The sequence below is a fragment of the Alligator sinensis genome, unplaced genomic scaffold (genome assembly GCF_000455745.1).
Source record: "Alligator sinensis unplaced genomic scaffold, ASM45574v1 scaffold421_1, whole genome shotgun sequence".
Classification (NCBI taxonomy): Eukaryota; Metazoa; Chordata; order Crocodylia; family Alligatoridae; genus Alligator; species Alligator sinensis.
The window spans coordinates 1,218,905-1,238,206 of NW_005841871.1; the positions used below are offsets into that span (position 1 = coordinate 1,218,905).

General features: G+C 42.4%; 1 protein-coding gene across 4 annotated transcripts in view; it reads left to right on the forward strand.

Annotated features, from left to right (window-relative positions):
* Positions 1-19,302, forward strand: part of ABLIM2 (actin binding LIM protein family member 2) — a 235,584-nt gene that overhangs the window by 66,234 nt on the left and 150,048 nt on the right. For all 4 annotated transcript variants that reach the window (XM_025195245.1, XM_025195240.1, XM_025195251.1 and 1 more), the window contains 2 exons: positions 9,890-10,016; positions 14,097-14,190. In XM_025195245.1, the coding sequence (XP_025051030.1) occupies positions 9,890-10,016; positions 14,097-14,190 (221 nt within the window). The remainder of the gene's footprint in view (positions 1-9,889; positions 10,017-14,096; positions 14,191-19,302) is intronic.

Below are 19,302 nucleotides of genomic sequence, written 5' to 3' on the forward strand. Positions count from 1 at the left end.
AGCGGTTCATCTGGCGGGTGTGGGGAACAGAAGGATGCCTCCCACTGCTGCATGTACCCCCAGGGGAGGCATGGGGATGGCATGCTCCCTGGATCTGTGGGAAGGGCAAGGGCAGGCCACTGCAGGCTAGGCTCTTCCCAGTGGGAAAGTTGGGTCGGGGCTGTGCTCAGGGCAGGCAGTGGTGGCACTGGGAGGTGGGGATACAGGAGGCTACAGTGAATTCTGTCCCCTGAACCAGCCACTCATGGCTCTGCCCCACACTCTACCCTGCCCCAGCTGGGCAGGCACTGCCCAGCTGGGCCTCAATCTGCCCCCACCCTACCCTTTCCCCCACAACAGACTTACCAGTCAGTTGCTGCTCTCCAAGCTGTCAGGCTGCATATCAGCAATCAGATCAGTATTGGCCGATATGGCTCATTAATAATCAGGCATCTGTATCAGTGTAGATGTGTACTTTGCCAAATCCTGCTTCAGTGAGTTCAGTTTTCCCAATGTGGTTATTTCTGCATTGTTTTCATGAAGTAAATAAGCCAATGAGCACAGACAGTCACAGCAGGGTCCTCCAGGAGGGCCATGATCTCCTTAAGGCCCCCTCTCCGTGCCTATTCGGCCCAAGGGCACCCTCTATTCTCGCCCGCCATGTCTTTGACGTTCAGTATATGTTGGGAGGCTGCCTTACATCTCCTAGGCACAGTTAGCTGGGACCTCCGGACCCACCAGGGGTCTCCCTGCACACTGGGTGCATTCCAGGCACCCTAGCCTTATGGGCTACGCATGGCTCCTACCAACCCCTAATACCACGCCCCAAGCCTCGCAGATGTACTGGACGTTGGTCTGTCAACACGCCCACTTCCCTGGGCTTCCTCCATAGTCTAGCCCACTCCCGGGCCTTCTCTGTATGCTCTATGGAAATGCCCCCTCCCAGGCTCTCCCTGTGCCCACTCCGGGCTCTCTCTAATATGCGGCCCCTCACTGGGACTCCCGTTGAGCCCACTCTGGGCCTTCTCTAAAATAATCTAGCCCGCTACGGGACTTTCTAGTGGGTCTCTGGTCCTTTAGGCCCACCGCACTGCTACCCTCTCTTATCCGGGCTCACCGCGCTGCTATCCCCTTTTCTCAGGGACCACCGCAGCACCTTGCCCTGCTCCTGGGGTGCTGTACTGCTAACCCCTTTCGTCGGGGTCCACCGCAGCACCTTACCCCTGTCTGAGGTCTACCGCTGTGCTAGCCTTCAACCGGGCTTGCTACGCCCGTTATTGCCCCCTCTCTGGGGCTTGCTGTGCCCACGCTAGGCTCCTTAATAATGCCACCCCTTCTCTAGGGCTCGTTGTGCCCATGCTGGGCTCCCTAATAATGCCACCCCTTCTCTGGGGCTTCTCAATGTTGCCCCCTCCCTGGGGTTCAGTGTGCCCACCCTTGGGCTTCTCAATGTTGCCCCCTCTTTGGGGCTTGCTACGCCCACACTGGGCTCTTCAAACACCCTTCTCTGGGGCTGGGGTCTACACACCCCCGTAAACTGTGCCCTTACAGGCACCTGGATCCCCACGCTATTGTGGGTCTCCTATGAGGCCTCCTCTAACCCCTTATAGCCTCACCCTAGCCACCGATGTAATAAACAACAACAACACCACCACAAGCCTCCTGGCTACAACTTAACTTAAGGCTGCCTAGCTATAACAACCTTGCTCCAATCTCCCAGAGCCACCCTCCTTCACTCTGCTCAAGCAGTTCTTGCATTTCAGCCCCAGGAGCTCTTCTCCATCTGGCCACTGGCAGGGAACTACCAGCCTGGCTTCAGCCCTGGGCTTTATAAGGGCCAGGCCCTGCCTCCTACAGGCAGCTGACTCTCATTAGTTGTGAGTCAATCTATCTGGAGTTGCCCTGGCAACTCACAGCTGAGCTCATTATCCCTGCTAGGGCTTTTCCCCAGCAGTTTTCCCCTCTCTAGGAGCGGGACAGCAAGGTGCGCCGTGACACACACAAAGTGCACTTTCTTTTACCATTTAATCTTGTTGGATTTTCTTTTCTCTTACCTTGGATGTTAAGAGGAACTTGGGGAGACAATGGACTAAAACCCATTTCTTTTTACTTGCATAGCTCTGTGATTGAAGGCTTTAGCACCTATGCATGGTATGACAGTCTCTTTCTCCCTGTGCATGTAACTGTCAGAAAGGGAAGGGCTTTCATCTTTTAACCCCCATAGCCTGGTGGTTAGGCCACTTGCTCAGGAAGCAAGACATCTGGGTTCAAGACCAGTGGGGTACAAATGGGGATGTGAACCTACGTGCCAGTGCAGTGCCCTAGCCCACAGGCAAGGAATTATGCAAACCACACTCTAGTGAATCACATTTGCACACCTAAAAATGCTAACATTGTTGGCATCCTGAAACACCCTTGAAAGGATCTTAAGGCACCTGGTTGAGAATTATTGGCTTAATGTCTAGCCTGTAGTCTGGTGGTTAGAGCACTTTGCTAAGGAACAGGAAGTTCTGGTTCAAAACCCCTCAGGGTGAATATGACCTAGAACCTGGATCTCTTCTCCCTCCCTACTAGGCTAAAAGGTAGGAGGCCTCCCTCTCCTGCCGTAGCTTTTCTGTAACTAATATTTCAGGGCTTACCAGCTTATGCACATGCCTGGCCACTCCTGTTTCTTGCACAGCTGCCTAGCTAGAGCACAGTCCTACTGAACAATGCTCACATGGGCTTGCGTGCACAGAGATTAGTCACATAAGTGCCAAATACTGCAGTTGTGCAGCTGTATTACATGTCATTTAAGTCCACAAAGTGAAATAGGTAAAGACATAGGGCCAAATCCATCTGGGATTTCACATACTGCCATCAAATTACTCTCAAAACACCATTTAATCGTCATAGCTGTGCAAGTGTCAAAAATCCAAGACCAAGGCTGAACCAGTCAAGGGAGTTCTTTCTATAGACTTTGATGGGAGTTGTGTCATGATCTATATGTTCAAATATTCAGATGTTCTCTGTTACAGGGTGGTCAGGCCCTCTGTGGGGATTGGGCCTCCCCTACCTGTGACTAATTAAATGCTCCTCAGCTGAATCTGTGAGCTAGAATTATAGTGACAAGGTTGTAAGTCATCTTTTTGGTGGGGAGCTGCATTTGGAGTGGAAATGCTTAGAAGGGGAAAAAATCATAAAATCTTCAATAAAATACAAAAGAAAAAAATCTGACTGATAAATATATGAAGGCTGAACTAGGACAAATAATTTAAAAGAAAGAGCATTTGGGGGTCAGGAGAAGCTACAAAAATGTATCTTGGCTATATTCCCACTCTGTGGTGGTTGTTAGGATGAAGATGTTGGTTCCAGCACTGACAGAAATTGACCAGCAGATTCAGAAAGTTGTTGGCTGTATTTGAAATTGAAAGTCCAGTTTGACAAATTGTGTGATATAAGGGAGTTCTAAGACGATAAATGGCTTGAAAAAAAATGTTGGTGTTTTAAGAAGTTGTAAAACAACCTTTGCTTCCGGCAGTTGAGAGGAGGATCTGATAATCTCCCAGCCAGTTGTTTTGCTAGGTTAACTATCTAGCACTATCTAGCGCTATCATGTCAATTTGCTGACTTGCCTCATGAGATCATAATGCAAATGGTGCAGCCCTATCCATTGGCTTAGCCATCTCTGAATCCAGCTCAGGAATGTGCTCTCTGTTTTCAGCAGGCACTTCTTGAAGTCTGGTCTCCTCTCTTTTCAATTTGCATCTCCCTGCTATTATAATCCCTTGCTCTCTGTTGTCATGACAGGCCTCTCTGAAGCTGTACACCCAACATAAACTCTCAAATTGCCGTTATATATTTACCTTTTTTATTTAAAGGATAATGGTCTGGCTGTGTAAAATTCCTGACAACAGATAATGAAGCTATATCAAAATATATCAGGAAGTTGATCTGTGACCTGCCGAGTTTTATTGGCTGAAGTGAAATGAGTCAGCAAAGGTTGCTACATCAATGACAAGCAGACAAGGGCATTATATAAATAGACATTGTTGGCATAGTAACTGCAGTGTTTGTTTTTCATTATCTGGAATTTAACAGGAAAAAGTGAAGTTAGAATAAAAATACACCCAAAAAACACAGCTCCTCTGCCAACCCAAAGCTGCAGCAAGATAAAGAGTGAATGTCAGAATATACTGTATTGTACTAAGTCTATAAAAATAAACTCCACATACTAGATTAAAGTATATTATCAAATAAAATCCCTGATGTGTTCAAGATTGTAAACAAATTTCCCATTTTGTAAAAGAATCCATCCTGGGGTCAGTAGTTTCTTGTGGGGATAACTCCAGGCACACACCCAAGTGTGCTCTTTTCTTATTACTAGAGCTCCTGTACTCTGCTCCACATTGTAAAAGCTTTTGCACTAGGCTGATTTCCAACATCACTGGAGTTCGGCATAGCGGTTTTAAAGACATGCTCTTACTTCCCTAATTCTTTATAAATCCACCAAAGGCATAACCCTTTATAGTTGTGCTCACAAATAGCAGATGCAGTTACAGTTTTATTGACTGTAGGTGGTCTTATTATGGTCACAGTTAAGCAACTAAATGTAGTTTTAAAAAAAAACAAAACTTTGAATGGTGCTGAGGAAGTCTGCTTTACAAAAGTTTTTAATGAACTGCTCTGATTGCAGAATTATTTTATCAGCACTGATCTATCTAGATCCTTAGTGATTTTTGTGCAACTTTTCTTCCACAAAGGCCTTGTCTGTTTCCCTTTGCCATGTCTCTAAGTAGTTCTTGACCAAATATCTTCCTGGTTCTGCCTTTTCTATATCAGATTGTCAGTTTCCATCCAGATTTTATGTAGTAACATATTATTCCAGCTGAGCTGGCATAGAAATTAGAATGATTATTATAAACTAATGATAGTATCACTTTGCTATGTTTGTCACCAGATTTTCATTTATTCTGCATATATTAACACCATTAGAGAGATTCCCTTTTTAGAAACACATCATATTCTTTTACCTTGTTTAATTATTTTCCAAATGCTTTCTTCTTAGACTTCCTTCTTTAAGGCTTGATTCTATTTTATATGAAGCATCTTCCAGGCTCTTCACAGTCTAGATTTTTGTGCACTCTTCTCTCTCATAAGCAGACACTAGATAATACATCTGGTGAAACTCAAGAATGTCTTCTCTTTTTCTTTTTGATCCTTATTTCAAGGCACTCCGGGTAAGACGCTATATAAACTGTCCTCTATGCAAGTAAAATTATTCATCTATGAGTCTCCTGTGCAGTGGTTCTCAACCTTGTTAGACTCATATTATTATAGCAGATCAAAAGAGGCATGTGAAAACTTTCACAAAATCTCTCCCCTTTCTCTTTTCTTCATTGCAAGTCAAAAGTACAAGGACAATTTAAGGTTTCCCCATTGTACCATGTACTCCATATATGACTACATGCAAAAGCACTATCCCTTCATAGCAAAGACTTCATGGATCGATGTCCCTTTCGCTGTCTTGGATTTCAGTTCTGTCAACTCAGGGACATTTTTACAAGATTTCTTCCCCATGCTTTAAGCTTTTGGTCTGGTCGGTCCTCCTAGCCTAAGAAATACTGGATATATATACAGAGTCTGCTCTGGCCCTTTTTTAAGAAGATGTGTCTGGAATATGTGTTATCAAATTCCTTACTATTGCAGGCAACCACATAATCTAATTCGGGAGTGGGCAAAATATGGTCCATGGGCCAGATCCAGCCAAGGCATTTGTCCAGCCTGCAGTGGGTCCCTTGGCCCCACCCTTTTCCAGGGATGGGGGGCAGTCCAGGCTGTGGCGTATGTGGGGCTGGGGTGGTGCAGCACCCAGACTCTATTTCCCAGCAGTCCCAGTGGTGGCTCCTTTTGGCTTCTGCTACCAGGCACAGGCCCACTGCCTGGACACCCCAGTCCATCTGCCCCAGACGCACCACCAGGGGCAGGACCCATATAGGCAGGGTGTGCGGCCAGGTAGATGGGATGGAGCCACATCCAGGAACAGGATGGGTAGGCAGGGCTGAGGATTGGGATCACGGGGTATTGATAGTGTGGGGTTGAGGCAGATCACAATCTGCTCTCACACATCCCTGTGATGGGCACCAGTTCCACAGGCAAGGGTGTGCAGGAGCAGATTACAGCTCTGCCCGGGGCCCTGACCCCATGCTGTCACTGACCATGATAACTTTCCATGGGTTTCCCTTCAGTTCAGGTCTTCCACTGGGACCCGGGGGTGCTCCATGCATGATTCTGACATGGGATGAGACACAGGGCAATCCAGATGTCTGGGATTCAATCAACCCCTATCTGATCCCCAGGATGAGGCTGTGGGCAGCCCCTGGTCTCCAACTGAGGTCTGGGTCTGTCCTGTGACTGATCCCAACAAGGGATCACACATGGAGTAGCCTTAGGTCTAACAGTCATGTGTGCAGGCTAGCTGATCTTGGGTGCCTGACGCCCTAGGCTTTTAAACACTGTGGCTAAATACAAAGGTTCAAAAAGCCTAAGGCAAAATTGATTCAGTCTTTCAGGTTTTTCTAAGATGCATAGATTGAATAAATAACAAGCTGAAGTGATGTTCAGTGTCCTGGTGGCCAAGATAGGCAGAAGCCTGCACTTGCCCAGGCCAAGAGCCTGAGCATGCTCACATGCACCACGTCTCATGGCCATGCTGCCTAAGGCTGGCCATGGTGCCGAAGGCTGCGCAACCCAGCTCAGCAGCAGTCTAGGCCTGATTGGTGGCTGTACACATGCCCCTCCTATTATCAGCAGCGGGGAGGGTAGAGCCAACTGTCAATCTCTCAACAGCCCCACTTCCTTCTCAGCCACATCTCTGAGATGGGGATGGGGAAGGCACTCCTGGCCCAGCACTGTGCTCCCCCCAGCCAGGGTCTTCCTGGCATGTGGGAAAACCTACACCAGGGGTCTTTTGTCCCCCTGCAGCTCAGAGCTGAGCTGTGGTCAGCTGCCCCCTCCCCAGTCACCTGCCTGCAAGGAGGGGAATACACCTCTCCCAGCCTGGCATCAGTCCCCCTTTCCAGGATCTGCCTGGCAAGGGGGAAAGCCCCCAACAGGAGGCTTTTCACTCCCATGCAGCTTGGAGTTGGGCTGGGATCACCCCAGCCCTCCGCTTCCTAGTCCTCTGTGAGGTGGACAGGGGAAGGGGCAGAGCTATAGGGGTAAAAAGGTGAAAAGCCTCCTGGTAGGGGCTTTCTCCTCCTACACTGAGCAATCCCCTGCTGGGGCAGCCTGTGCCAGGCCAAGGGTGCATGCCCCCTCCCCTGCCTCTCAGACATGGGTGGCTGAGGAGGGGCAGAGCCGAGCCAATCTGAGCCCTGCTTACTGGGCTGAAGGGGGGTGGCAAAAAGTCCTCATCATTGGAGCTTTTTCTTCCTTGTGCAGTATAGCCTGGGACTAGGAGGGCCCAGGGGTCCATTCCTCTGCCCCACATCCCACTGAACTGACAGGCACAGGCAGGATGCAGGCTAGGGAGCAGAGTCTTTACTGCCTCAGCTCTGTGACATTGGGGATGGTGGGTGGAGCAAATAGCACAGCCCAGGGCTGCAAAGCATTCTGGGATGCTCGGAGATTGAGAGTTAACTTGCATCAGGAGGGAATCTGGGTAAGAATTTCCATCAACCAATTTAACCGAAATCAATTAACTCTGATGCTACATAGAACCAGGTTTACCTTAAACCAACTTCAGCCATTTTGAAACTGGTTTACCAGCACTGAACTTCTGTTCTGGTACAGGTTCAAACTGGTGTCCAATCACTTACACGGGTATATGTGTAACTTCTGTCCCTAGCTTGGATGTGGAGCCTGGCTAGATTGCAGGACAGAGCATTTAAAAGGGAAGTTGATAACAACATCTAAGAATACATAGGTATACTCCTGCATTACATAGAAAGCCATGCAGGTATAGATATATCAAGACAGTGCAAAAGAAGATAATTGATTTCACATATTGATTGAATTAGATAATATTTTACAATACCATATTTACTTGAATACAAGATGAGGTTATTTTTCCCCAATCAGCTTGGGGGAAAAAGCCCCTCATCTTAAATTTGCATTCAAGGAAACCTCATTAAATATATTGTCTATCATTAAACTGCTGCCAAAAGAAGCATGTACTCAGCAATGGTAACGAAATATGAAGTTGATTAAATGCATCCAACACTGAGCATGACTATAAAATGCATGGCCCTTACTGGGCAAACATACTGACATAGGATGCCTGTTATGGATTTGAATAGTATCCAAAGCCCCAGATTGATGAGTCTGGGACAGAGGATACTTGCCTGGTGGTACAGCTACACAGACTTGAACAACTGAGTTCTGCTTAATCAAAATTTAAAACTTGACTATTGGGCCTTGCCTAATAGAATTCAGAACTGATTTGGCCCTTGAAACAAAATTAAAAAAAACAAAAACCAAAAAAGTCACACTGATAAAAACCTACCACACAATACCTTAATGCAATCTATCTGAATAAGATATATGGCAGTGCCTGTTTGAGCACAGTGCTCCTCAGTGCCAACTCTTTTTCAAGTCATAGTGAGCCACTATATTAAATACATTTTACTTCCTCTTCACTCCCACAGCTAAGATGTGCCTTTCTTTCCCATTTCTAATGATTCCTGTATCTTCAACACCCTTAAGTGTCTAACAAACATCACCAAACAGGGCCCCAAACAGTTCACCCAGAATCCGTCTGTTGTCCTATCTCACAGCCTGTTGCATATGATTAGTGTGGCCCTATCCTCCATGCAGTGGAGCTGGACCAAGTTGGGCTGTGCCTCATTTTCCAATATATTTTTGGAACATCCCAGGACGCAATACCAGAACACCCAGTTCCAGTCACGAGCAGGGGGATAATTAGCACATGGATCCTTTGTGGGGGTATCTGAAGTGCATACACATACTGAGTAGTGCTGAGCTGTGGAGTTGCCATGGCTTGAAATGACGTTGACTCTGCTGGGGCCTAGCCCAATGAACTAGATGGTAAAATCACAAACCTTTTGGCTTTGGACTTGTATGCATAGTTTGTACTATATCTAAGTACAGAAGTGCTGCTTAATATTATGTTTATGGAGTGCTTGTTGTAAAGCTTGCATCAGTTTCTAAAAAAAGGTCAAATGCATCATTTCTGGTACTACAAACAAATTATTACAGGAATATTTATTTCAAGGTGAGTGTTTTCAAATTTGCCCCTCATTTCCATGTACTCAGGGAGAGTAAGGTCTGACAGTAAGGAGTAGAGAATGGGCTGCATGGAAAAGAAGCTGGGGGAGCAGAGGGAAAGGGAGCTACCTAATCCCCTAGATTTATTTTCTCTACTGTAGCAGTGGGAGGGGGATAATTCAAGGCAATCTTTCAATAATTAGATTCTATACCTGTAAAATTATAACAAATTTATAACAATATATATATATAATTAATTATTGGGGGGGGTCATCTTATATTCATGATCATCTTATATTTGAGTAAATATTGTATTACAATACAGCATTATTATTGTTGCTGCTGTTATTCTGGTACTACAGCATTAATTTAGATGCATTAAAATAATGTTTATGATTTTGCCTTGGTTTCACATTGCGTTCCCATGTATTCATTGCATTGTCCTCTGAGCATCTGCTGGCTATCCCACATTACTACTATCAATTATCTTTTGAAACCGGGAAACATAATTTTAATAAAATTTAACTATAATGGTCTACATTTGCAGTTGTATTATACCAGCATTTCACTGTTGTGAGTAAGAAAAATTGCGTGTTCATTTAGTAAAACACCAGTAAATCCTCATACCATAGTAATCAATTCTTTTGTGCTTTCATAATCAATCAAAACATATGATACATATCTAAGACTTTATCTTTTACAGATTGTGGGGGCTGCGGTTCAGAAATAAAAAATGGACAGTCATTGGTAGCTTTGGACAAACACTGGCATTTGGGCTGTTTTAAGTGCTATACATGTGGCAAGCATCTGAATGCAGAGTACATCAGCAAGTAAGTTGAAGAGGTCTCTGTTCATTTTCAGCATTCTGTTCTCTAAAGGCATTTGGTTCATCTATTCTTTACACATTGTACTTGCCATTCTTTAGAGAGTATAGTAGCACAGTTTTTCTTTCTTAACTCTTCAAGTTATTAGGGAAAGGAAAGAATTAAAATAATTAGTCTGTACCACAAAGAGTGGAAAGAGGATTTTCCTCTGCACCTCAAATATACTTTTTTTCTAACAACAAATAATTTAGAGATAAGATTGACTTCCAAATCTTTACCTACACTACGTCTGCTATTCTAGTCAGAGTTCATTTCTCCCTGACAGATGTATGTCAACCAGGTAAAATTGTGAAGCAATTATTTATAAGCCTTTCAATGAGAATTTAAGGCCATAGGCTTAAAACTATTCAGGAATTCAGGTTCAAAATTAAAAGAAGGTGCCTCACCATTAGGTCTGGGGGGGTTGGTACACCCTTCCCAAGCAGTAGGGACAAAAATGCAACCACTTTTAAAATGAGGCTTGATGAGTTTGCAGAGGGAATAGTGCTTGTAGTAGCAAGACACTAGACTTGATGATCCAGACTGTTCTGTCTAATTGACTTTTCCTCTGGTCTTTGCTCCTAATTTCACAGCTTGCATTGACAGCTAACGACAAAATGATATCTCAGAACACTATGCTCTTAAATAAAGTTCTGACAGACCTTATTGCCTAAACATCTTCTGAAGTTTTACTACTAGTCGTAGTAGTAGTTTAATTGTGCTGTTTGTTGTTTTCACAAAGCAGGTTATATGTTAAAAGGATATTATGCCCAGTTCATCCTAAAAGAATAAAATCAAACAGCAATAAAAAAATTCCAAAAACTATACAGTAAGAAATTCCTTGTACCACCATGCTTGGATAAAAAATGTATTTCCATATAATAATCCAGGAATACTGAAAGCATTGTTGTTGCCCTTGTATACTTAAATGTTGGGTAAATGTAAATATGCATAGCTCAGTGACTTTGATGGAGACATGTTAGCTTACACCTGCTGAAGATCTGATCTCACCAGTACTAACAGCTAAAGTGCTTTTTTTTTTTAATATTAACTTTATTTTTTCTAAATAAGACAAAAATAGTTGCTCCTGCTTTTCCCTTTTCATACAGTAGTTCTCAACCTTTCTTGGACCTGAAGCATTCCTAATGGGACGTGAAGCAGCCCTCAATAACTGTTGTAAATTGAGTGGCACTCATTTTCAAAAACTAATTTATATATTACAGTGTGTACCTCCTTACACAGCAGCTGGGCAATAGGGGTGAGGGATCATTCAGGCAGGGACAAGCCTGAGCCTAGCTTATCTGCTTAGCCTATCCTCATTCCTCACATCCCATTTATCTCCTCACACCTCTTGGCACTCTTCAAAGAATCTGGTGGCACCCCACCACCCTGGTTGAGAATCACCATTTTAGTCTGTCATCTTTCAGTAATTTTATCAGGAGCACTTATCCAAAGTAATTACAACTTCCTTCTAAGAAATTAAAAATGCTTTCAGATCTTCTGACCTACATGCGAGGCAACAAATATTTTTTTCCCTTTTTAACCAATGGACTTGGCAGTTTAAGTGACTTGCCCCAGGCTACCTGCAGTGTCTATGGCAGAACCAAAACCTGATCTCCATAACCCCAGTGGGAAATGCAAAGCCAGTTTCCTTTCTCACTAACCCATTAGAAATAGGTTAGAAGACAGTGAAATGAAAGTCCATCTGAAGTCAGTGAAGTAAGACAACAATAAAATGAATCCTTTCTAATCCTTTTTAACCAAATAAAATAGCTTTATCAAATTTTCAGATGAACAATGGTTCTTAAATTTGGCAATTCCTGAATAAACAAGGAAAATGTCTGGTGAGAATTATTTGCTAGAAATCTGATGCAAATATAAAAAGACTTTTTCCTGCCATATGGGCATATACAATATGTATTGTTTTTATTCTTTCTCCTAGATTTTACATCTGTGTTAACCCAACTTTGATTTTATTCATTTAGCAAAAAAAAAATGCCTGACTTCTTACGGATCATATCCCAAGTTCATTCATGAAAAATGATTCCCTGTAAGATTTGTGCCAAATATTCCAATGAGAAATAGTAAATTTTATGAAAATATGTATTTAGTCAAAAATCTTCATCTGTCTATATTTTTAATAACTCTAATCCCAGTTCCTACGTGATACAATTTTGCAGACGTCAAGCTGCAGCTGCTTGGAGGATTTTTTCAGCTGTAAATTTATTTTTGTGTGTGGTTCCCCTGAACAAATAACTAAATCCAAGTTAATTCTTTTCTCTTATTTACAATCTAAAGCTAAAGGTCTTCCTTTGGTTCCACAACTTTCCTTTGTTTTCTAAAGATTTTGCATCATATGATGGACAGAGAACAATTTAAACCATTCATGTTATCATCCCTGGAAGTTCCTCACTAATACAAGGATATCTCCGATCCACTTGAGACAGGATGAGGAGAATAGAGAGCATGTGATAGTAAAATAATAACAACTGCCTCCTCACAGAGGTGTGAGGAGAACTGAATGTTGTAAACCATTTTGAAGATGAAAGGTGGTAGAGCCCTGATCGTTAATAGGGGTTTAAGCATCTAATTCTTCTGGAGGTACCAAAGTCCCATTGTTTTCAATAGAAGTTATGCCCCTAAGTGAGACTTAGTTGCCTAGGTACCTTTGATGTACTGGACCGTTGTGTTATCCAAATGAAATTGTGTTGTATTAAATAACCACTAAATATTTCTCTTACATGTATTCTCTCTCTCTTTCTTTCTCTTTATTTCTCTCTTTCCTGCCCCACTTCCTTCCACAAACTCGCCCACAGTGTTCTATAAACTGTGGAAATAAGGCGATTTAGTTTTTAGGTTAAGTATAACTCCTTTGATGGAAACAATCTAAATACTCTAGAAAGGGGGCCTTAATTTAACTCTTTAATTCAGATTAGCTAGGTTCTGATCAGTTATTTAGGGTCTGATATAATAATCCATTTTAGTTAATGAGAAGATATATAGCTGTGCATTTTAGAACAAAGCTGAGATTTAAAATTTCCATTTTGTGCTTTTGTAAATTATTCATCAACTTAAATCCTACAAATGAAACCATGTGAAATTCTGCTGCTTATTGCATGCATAAGGCTATTGCAGTCACTTTTCTGCCACTTCGATGGAGCTCATAGTCGCTCTGTTTTCTGCAGAATAAATTCTAGATAGGACAGTGGCTCTCGTGCCTCTCTTTGAGAGCTCCCAAATCAGAAGAGAGCCATTAGGATTAGCCACATCACTCCACTCTGAAATTCAACATATTCAAATGGGCAAGTATTCCCCTGTAAGCCAAGCTAAAAGTAGGTTTCGATGATAACTAAAAAAAAGCAGAGAATAATATGTGGACATAATTATTTCTTTCTGAGTTGGAATATGAAAAATAACCTCAATGAGTAAAACCATCAAAACAAGTGCTGTGATGCATTTGAGTGTAAGAAACTGTTTGCTGCTTTTAAGGTAAAAGATGAATACAGTGAAGTTAAAAAGTGGGATTGAGGTAAATTTGGAGGGGACAGACTTGGTGTCCCAGGTGTAATTTTTTGTTAATTTAAGTGAGGACAACAGGGAATTGGAGATGCGCTATTTACCAGAGCACCCCTGGGAGCAACTAAGAATAATGGGTGCAAACTAACGGAGAGTAGATTCAGGTTAGACATTTGGAAGACGTTTTTTACAGTAAGGTTGGCCAGAATCTGGAATGGGCTTCCAAGAGAAGTGGTACTAATCACCTAACTTGGAGGTCTTCAAGAGGAGGCTAGATAGTCAGCTGGCTGGGGTCATCTGACCTCAGTCCTCTTTCCTGCCAGGGGCAGGGGGTTGGGCACAATGATCCTTTGTGGTCCCTTCCAACTCTACAATCTATGAATATTTGGTTCTTTACAGAATTAGTAAGAGGGAAAAGATCATTTCAGGAGAAGCTGTTTAGAGACTTTATACAGTTAGCCACGTGAAATACAAGAGAAGCTATAAACATATTCAAAGCTATTCTTGCATTGTCTGTCATCTGTTTCCCAGGGATGGTGTTCCATACTGTGAAATGGACTATCATGCTAAGTTTGGCATAAGATGTGACAACTGCGAGAAGTACATCACAGGAAGAGTGCTGGAGGTAAGAAGGATATGTCAATCAAACAAACACCCACCCTCGAAATTTAGGATCCTACTTTGTACAGTTCAGATACTCAGCATTTTCATTATCTTCCCATTTCACTCCCATGTTAAATCACCCACAGTTCTTTTTATGAACTGGCAAGCAGTATTTCCATAACTCCATAAAATTTTCTTGCTGGATGTCTTGCTAAAATGTATATTTTAAATGAACTATTTTAAAGTTTTGATGTGCATAGAAGTAGAAGAATGGAGACAATTCAGAAGGCTGTCTGGCAAGTTTAAATGCAAGTGTGTTATAGATGATGTGAAGCTATAAATTCCATTCTTAGGTGTCCTTTTATCTACTCTGTATTTCTCAGACTCCAGTGTGAACCTGTTGGAAAAAATAAATGGAGCTTTTTAAAAACGTTATTTGTGGTCATAAATGATCCACATTGCAGTTTCTTTGAGCCTTTTTGTTCTGAAAAGAATTTGGACTGTATCGTGTATGCACATCAGCTGTCCCCAAAAATCTTATTATGGGCTCCATGTGACAAAAGACCAAACTGAGTTAGATCAGAACTGGAACAAATTCTCTGTGTGTGGCTGGATGGTTATCCAATTGAGTGTGTAGTTCTATCAGCTTCTGTGCCTTGTCTTGAGTTAGTTCACTTAACACTGAAGAAAGGAAGAGCTCATCACATCTTTCAGTGATTATCCTTTTTGGCTCATTAGTATTGTGAACCTGTCAATAAAGCACATTCTTCCACCTGAGAAAGAATGATTGATAGGCATGAGTCAGGGCCTCAAATGGCCAAAAATAGGGGAAGTGGGATCCAGCAGGGATATACACGGAATGGGTACTTAAGTAGGAAGGGTGCCCCTGTGTAAATTCCTTTACCACTGCACAGTATACTGCATGCTCTTCCTTCAACAAATCATTTTCCCCATTATAATTTGTGTTGATTAAAAAAAATATTGTATTTGTTCTAATTAAAAATTAAAAATCAAAATTGAAACAAAACGTTTCAACCAATGCGGAACACTTTTGTTTTCAGTATTTTGCTCCTGGAAAATTTCAAATTGAAATAGAAATAGACATTGTTAGTTTTTGCCAAGTCAGAATAAAGCTGAATTCTTTCAATCTTTTATGAAACAGAGCTTCCACCCTCTGCACAGCTCTAGAAGCTGGCACATAGAGCATGTGGATTGAAAATGCCTCTCCTATATCTTTGCCAGTCAACTCATGATTTAGAAAGCTCTAACTAGTCAGCAGAGGAGTATCCCAAGGTATTGTTCAGCAGCAGAAGTAAAAATAATCCTGTTCCACACCCAGTTTGGTGCTTGAATCATATCCACTATTGTTACTGCTGCCTGATTCAATACTTGTATTAGTGTAACAGATATGAGCACTATGCATGGTCCTGGGATCTTAGGCCCCCAGAGACCAATCCTGCATGTAGGGCTCAATCAGTTCCATTGTCTGGCCCTGCCCTACCTCATCTAGCCCACAGAGCCAAAAGATTGAGTACCAGTGATCTAAGGAATATACATGAAACAAGATACATTTACTAATATTTTTTAACCAACTAAATGGTTGGGAGAAGTGTTAAACAAGCTTTTGGGCACAATATGCCCACATTGAAAATTAAAATAGATAACTTAGGTATGACACAATGAGAAGGTTGGAGCAGAGCAGGGATGCATGAAGAAGACTGGCATGTTCAAGGCAATAGGCCAATTTAAACAGTATTCCTTCATAGCAGTTTCTCTGTGATTATTATAAACTGGATTAGAAGGTAAAAGTACTGCCACCTATTTCTATAACTCCTGCTGACCTTGCACTACAGAAACATCTTTTAAAACCTGATTCTTCATGGCCTTATAATATCTACATAAAAAGGTTCCTCTGGTAGAATTTTACCCTCAGTTTGCACAGAGAGAAATGATGACATAAGGCACAAGGTATTTGAGAAATGGCCCTTAATACTTTTGTTGATGAAGAAAGGAAGAATGTCAAAAGGCCCTTGGTGTGTACAGGCAGCTCTCATTTTGTTAAAAGGGAAACTGCTGGCAGGCGGTATATTTGAGTAAATTCTCTTGATGCAGTTGGCTGAGAGGAACAGGCAGATCAGCATAAGTCCATGACCTAGCACAGGTCATTGTTTCGTTGCATATGCAGGTCATAATAATCCTGAGAAAATGTCACATTTTGAAGATGTAGGAGTTTTAATGTGATTAGTTGCATGGGGAAAAAAAGACCGACTCCAGTTTTCAGTTGGTTGTAACATATGGGGTTTTTCTTCATTTTTCTCTTTATTATAAAGTGCTATGATGAACATACTGAAGTACAAACTGAAACCAGTGTAAATTGAGAGTAACTTGACTGAGGTCAGTGGAATTAAACTAATGAAAAATATGGGGTTGAGAAGACAGCTGGGGCCTGAAAGCTTAAAAATATGGAAAAGGGGAATTTGTGCAGTACATAAAAGCCTATGTATCCAACATTTTTTAAAAAATCAGACAGTGGGTGTGTCTACATGTTCAGTCATCGCTTTTGCTACTGCACATTAAATTTAGTACATCTAATGTGAGATACTAATTAAATGCACATTAGGCTGCCCTAATGCACTGTAGTGAAAGTGCATGGTTTTTCGGTGATACTTAATGCACAATAGCCTAATTTTATGGCTTAGTAGTATATTAGCATGGCTTTTGCCATGATGCTGTAATGTGCAGTAAAATAGGCTACTGCGCCTTAAAGTGCACCTGTAGATGTGCCCAGTAGGAAGCAGGCAATATGTTTAAACAAGTCAATTAATCTACAGTATCTGGAAGTTTGTAATAATAATTGACAGGCGGCCATTTCGGGGCCGGGTTTCAACTTTAGCCCACCCACCTAATTAAGGCAGTCCGCCCAGTTTCTCCTACCACAATTTGCTGTTTCTTTATTTGGTGTGAAATGCAGGAGGCTGCCCAATTTATTGCCCTAATGCCAGGGGGTACTGTACACATGACTCCAATCCTCCCTTATCATGCCCCATGCCTTGCAGAGGGCATCCTAGGGTTGTTCTTTGCTCCGGCTCGTGGTCAGGCCAAACTCAGCCTCTTGCTAGGTCTCATGCATTCATCCTTTCACACCACCCCATCAAGCCTCATTCATAGTGCCCCCTCTCACTAGAGCTTCTTGCACTCCACCCTCTATCACTGGGTTTCTTACATGCTGCCCCTCTCTGGGCCACACCCAACCTGCCCTGCTCCCTTCAGCGAGTGCATAAGCCATCAGGTTTACCTACTCACACTTCTTGACTGGCCCTGGTGCAGCCTTTCAGGCCTCTCCCACAACCCTCATCAATATTCTCTAAACATTTTTTTTCATAAAATAATACTAAGAAAAAAGACCAAGCAAACAAACATCAGAATACTGAGTCCATATCCAGTAGAGAGAAATTATTTTTTATTTGCAGCTGACCATCCTCTTCTCATGACTTAGAGTTAGCACAGATCTCTCAGATGTCTCACTTATCAAATTCATTGTATTTTAACCCTCTTCTTTGCCTACACCTTTGTAGCTCCCTGGTCAGTGTATGTCTTAATCCTTTAGAGATGCACAAAGGAAGCAGCTATTTCTAATTTTAACTTTTGTGTTCTTGAAAACCTGAAACTATTTCAGTATTTCTACTTGCATTTTAAGATCTTGAATATAATCTGAACATTCAAAAGAGAAATAATGGGGGGAAAAGGTTGTTCAAAAGGGTAAATGTCATCACAGTGAGACTTATTAGACTGAAATAGTGTCCCAAGGGAAATACTGGAAGGCATCACTTAGATCATATTAAATCTACATTGGACACAGTGCTGGAAAATTTTTGTTAGGGAACAATCCTTCACTGACAAAAGGAGGGTCTCTATGACCTAATAGGATTTTTTCCATCTCTGATTTCTATGATAATGAACAGTCAGCAGGACAGCTGCTTCTACACTTAATTTGTGTGACCAGATTTCATAGCTTAGTCTCCCACTCCTACAGTTCATGTACATTTTAAGTTTTTATTCAGGAGAGAAGGAAGGGAGAGACTAGTATTGCAAACTACTGATAACTTACAATAATACAGCTGTTTTTTTATGCTGCCAGCCAAATATTATACATCAATTGCTTACTTAAATTTTTCCTGTGACCTGTTTTCTGTTGGTCATATCCTGGAAATGTCAGAGTAAATGGACTCAGGAGTATAGCTCTAAATACATAGGAGGAATGGAACTTCTCAGGAGATGGAGAATTAGTCTGTGTACTATTTTGCCCAAGTCTGCAGATGATACTAAATTGTGGGGTGAAGTGCACACTCCAGAGGCTAGGAAACAATTGCAGGCAGACCTGGACAGGTAGAAAAAGTGGGCAGAATACAATAGGATACAGTATAACAAGGACAAATGCAGAATGCTGCACCAGGGTGTAAAAATATCCAGCACACATACTGGCTCGGAAATGATAACCCTCTCAGAAACACAGAAGTGGAAAGGGATCTATCTCGGAGTCATAGTGGACTCCAAGATGAACATGAATTGTCAGTTTGACAATATCATCAGCAAAGCTAACCGCACTTTATCATGCATCAGCAAATGCATGACAAATAGAAACTAGTAGTGATACTTCTCCTCTATGTGGCATTGGTCAGACTGTAGTTGAAGTACTGTATCCAGTTTTGGGTGCCGTACTTTAAGAAGGATGTTGGTAGCCTCAAGATGGTCCAGAGGAGGGCCACTCATATGGTTAAGGGTTTACAGGGCAAGCCCTATGAGGGGAGACTAAGGGACCTGGACCTCTTCAGCCTCCACAAGAGAAAGCTGAGAGGTGATCTTCCTCCAACTTCATTAGAGGGGTGCAGCTAGATATCGGAGATGCTCTGTTCACCAGGGCACCTCGTGGGGTAACAAGGAATAATGGTCACAAACTGACAGAGGGCTGATTTAGCCTAGACATCAAGAAAAACTTCATGGTGACAGCGGCCAAAATCTGAAATGGGCTTCCAAGGGAGGTGGTGCTCTCCCTACATTGGGGGGTCTTTAAGAGAAGGCTGGATAGGTATCTGGCTGAGGTCATCTGACCCCAGCCCTCTTTCCTGCACCAGAA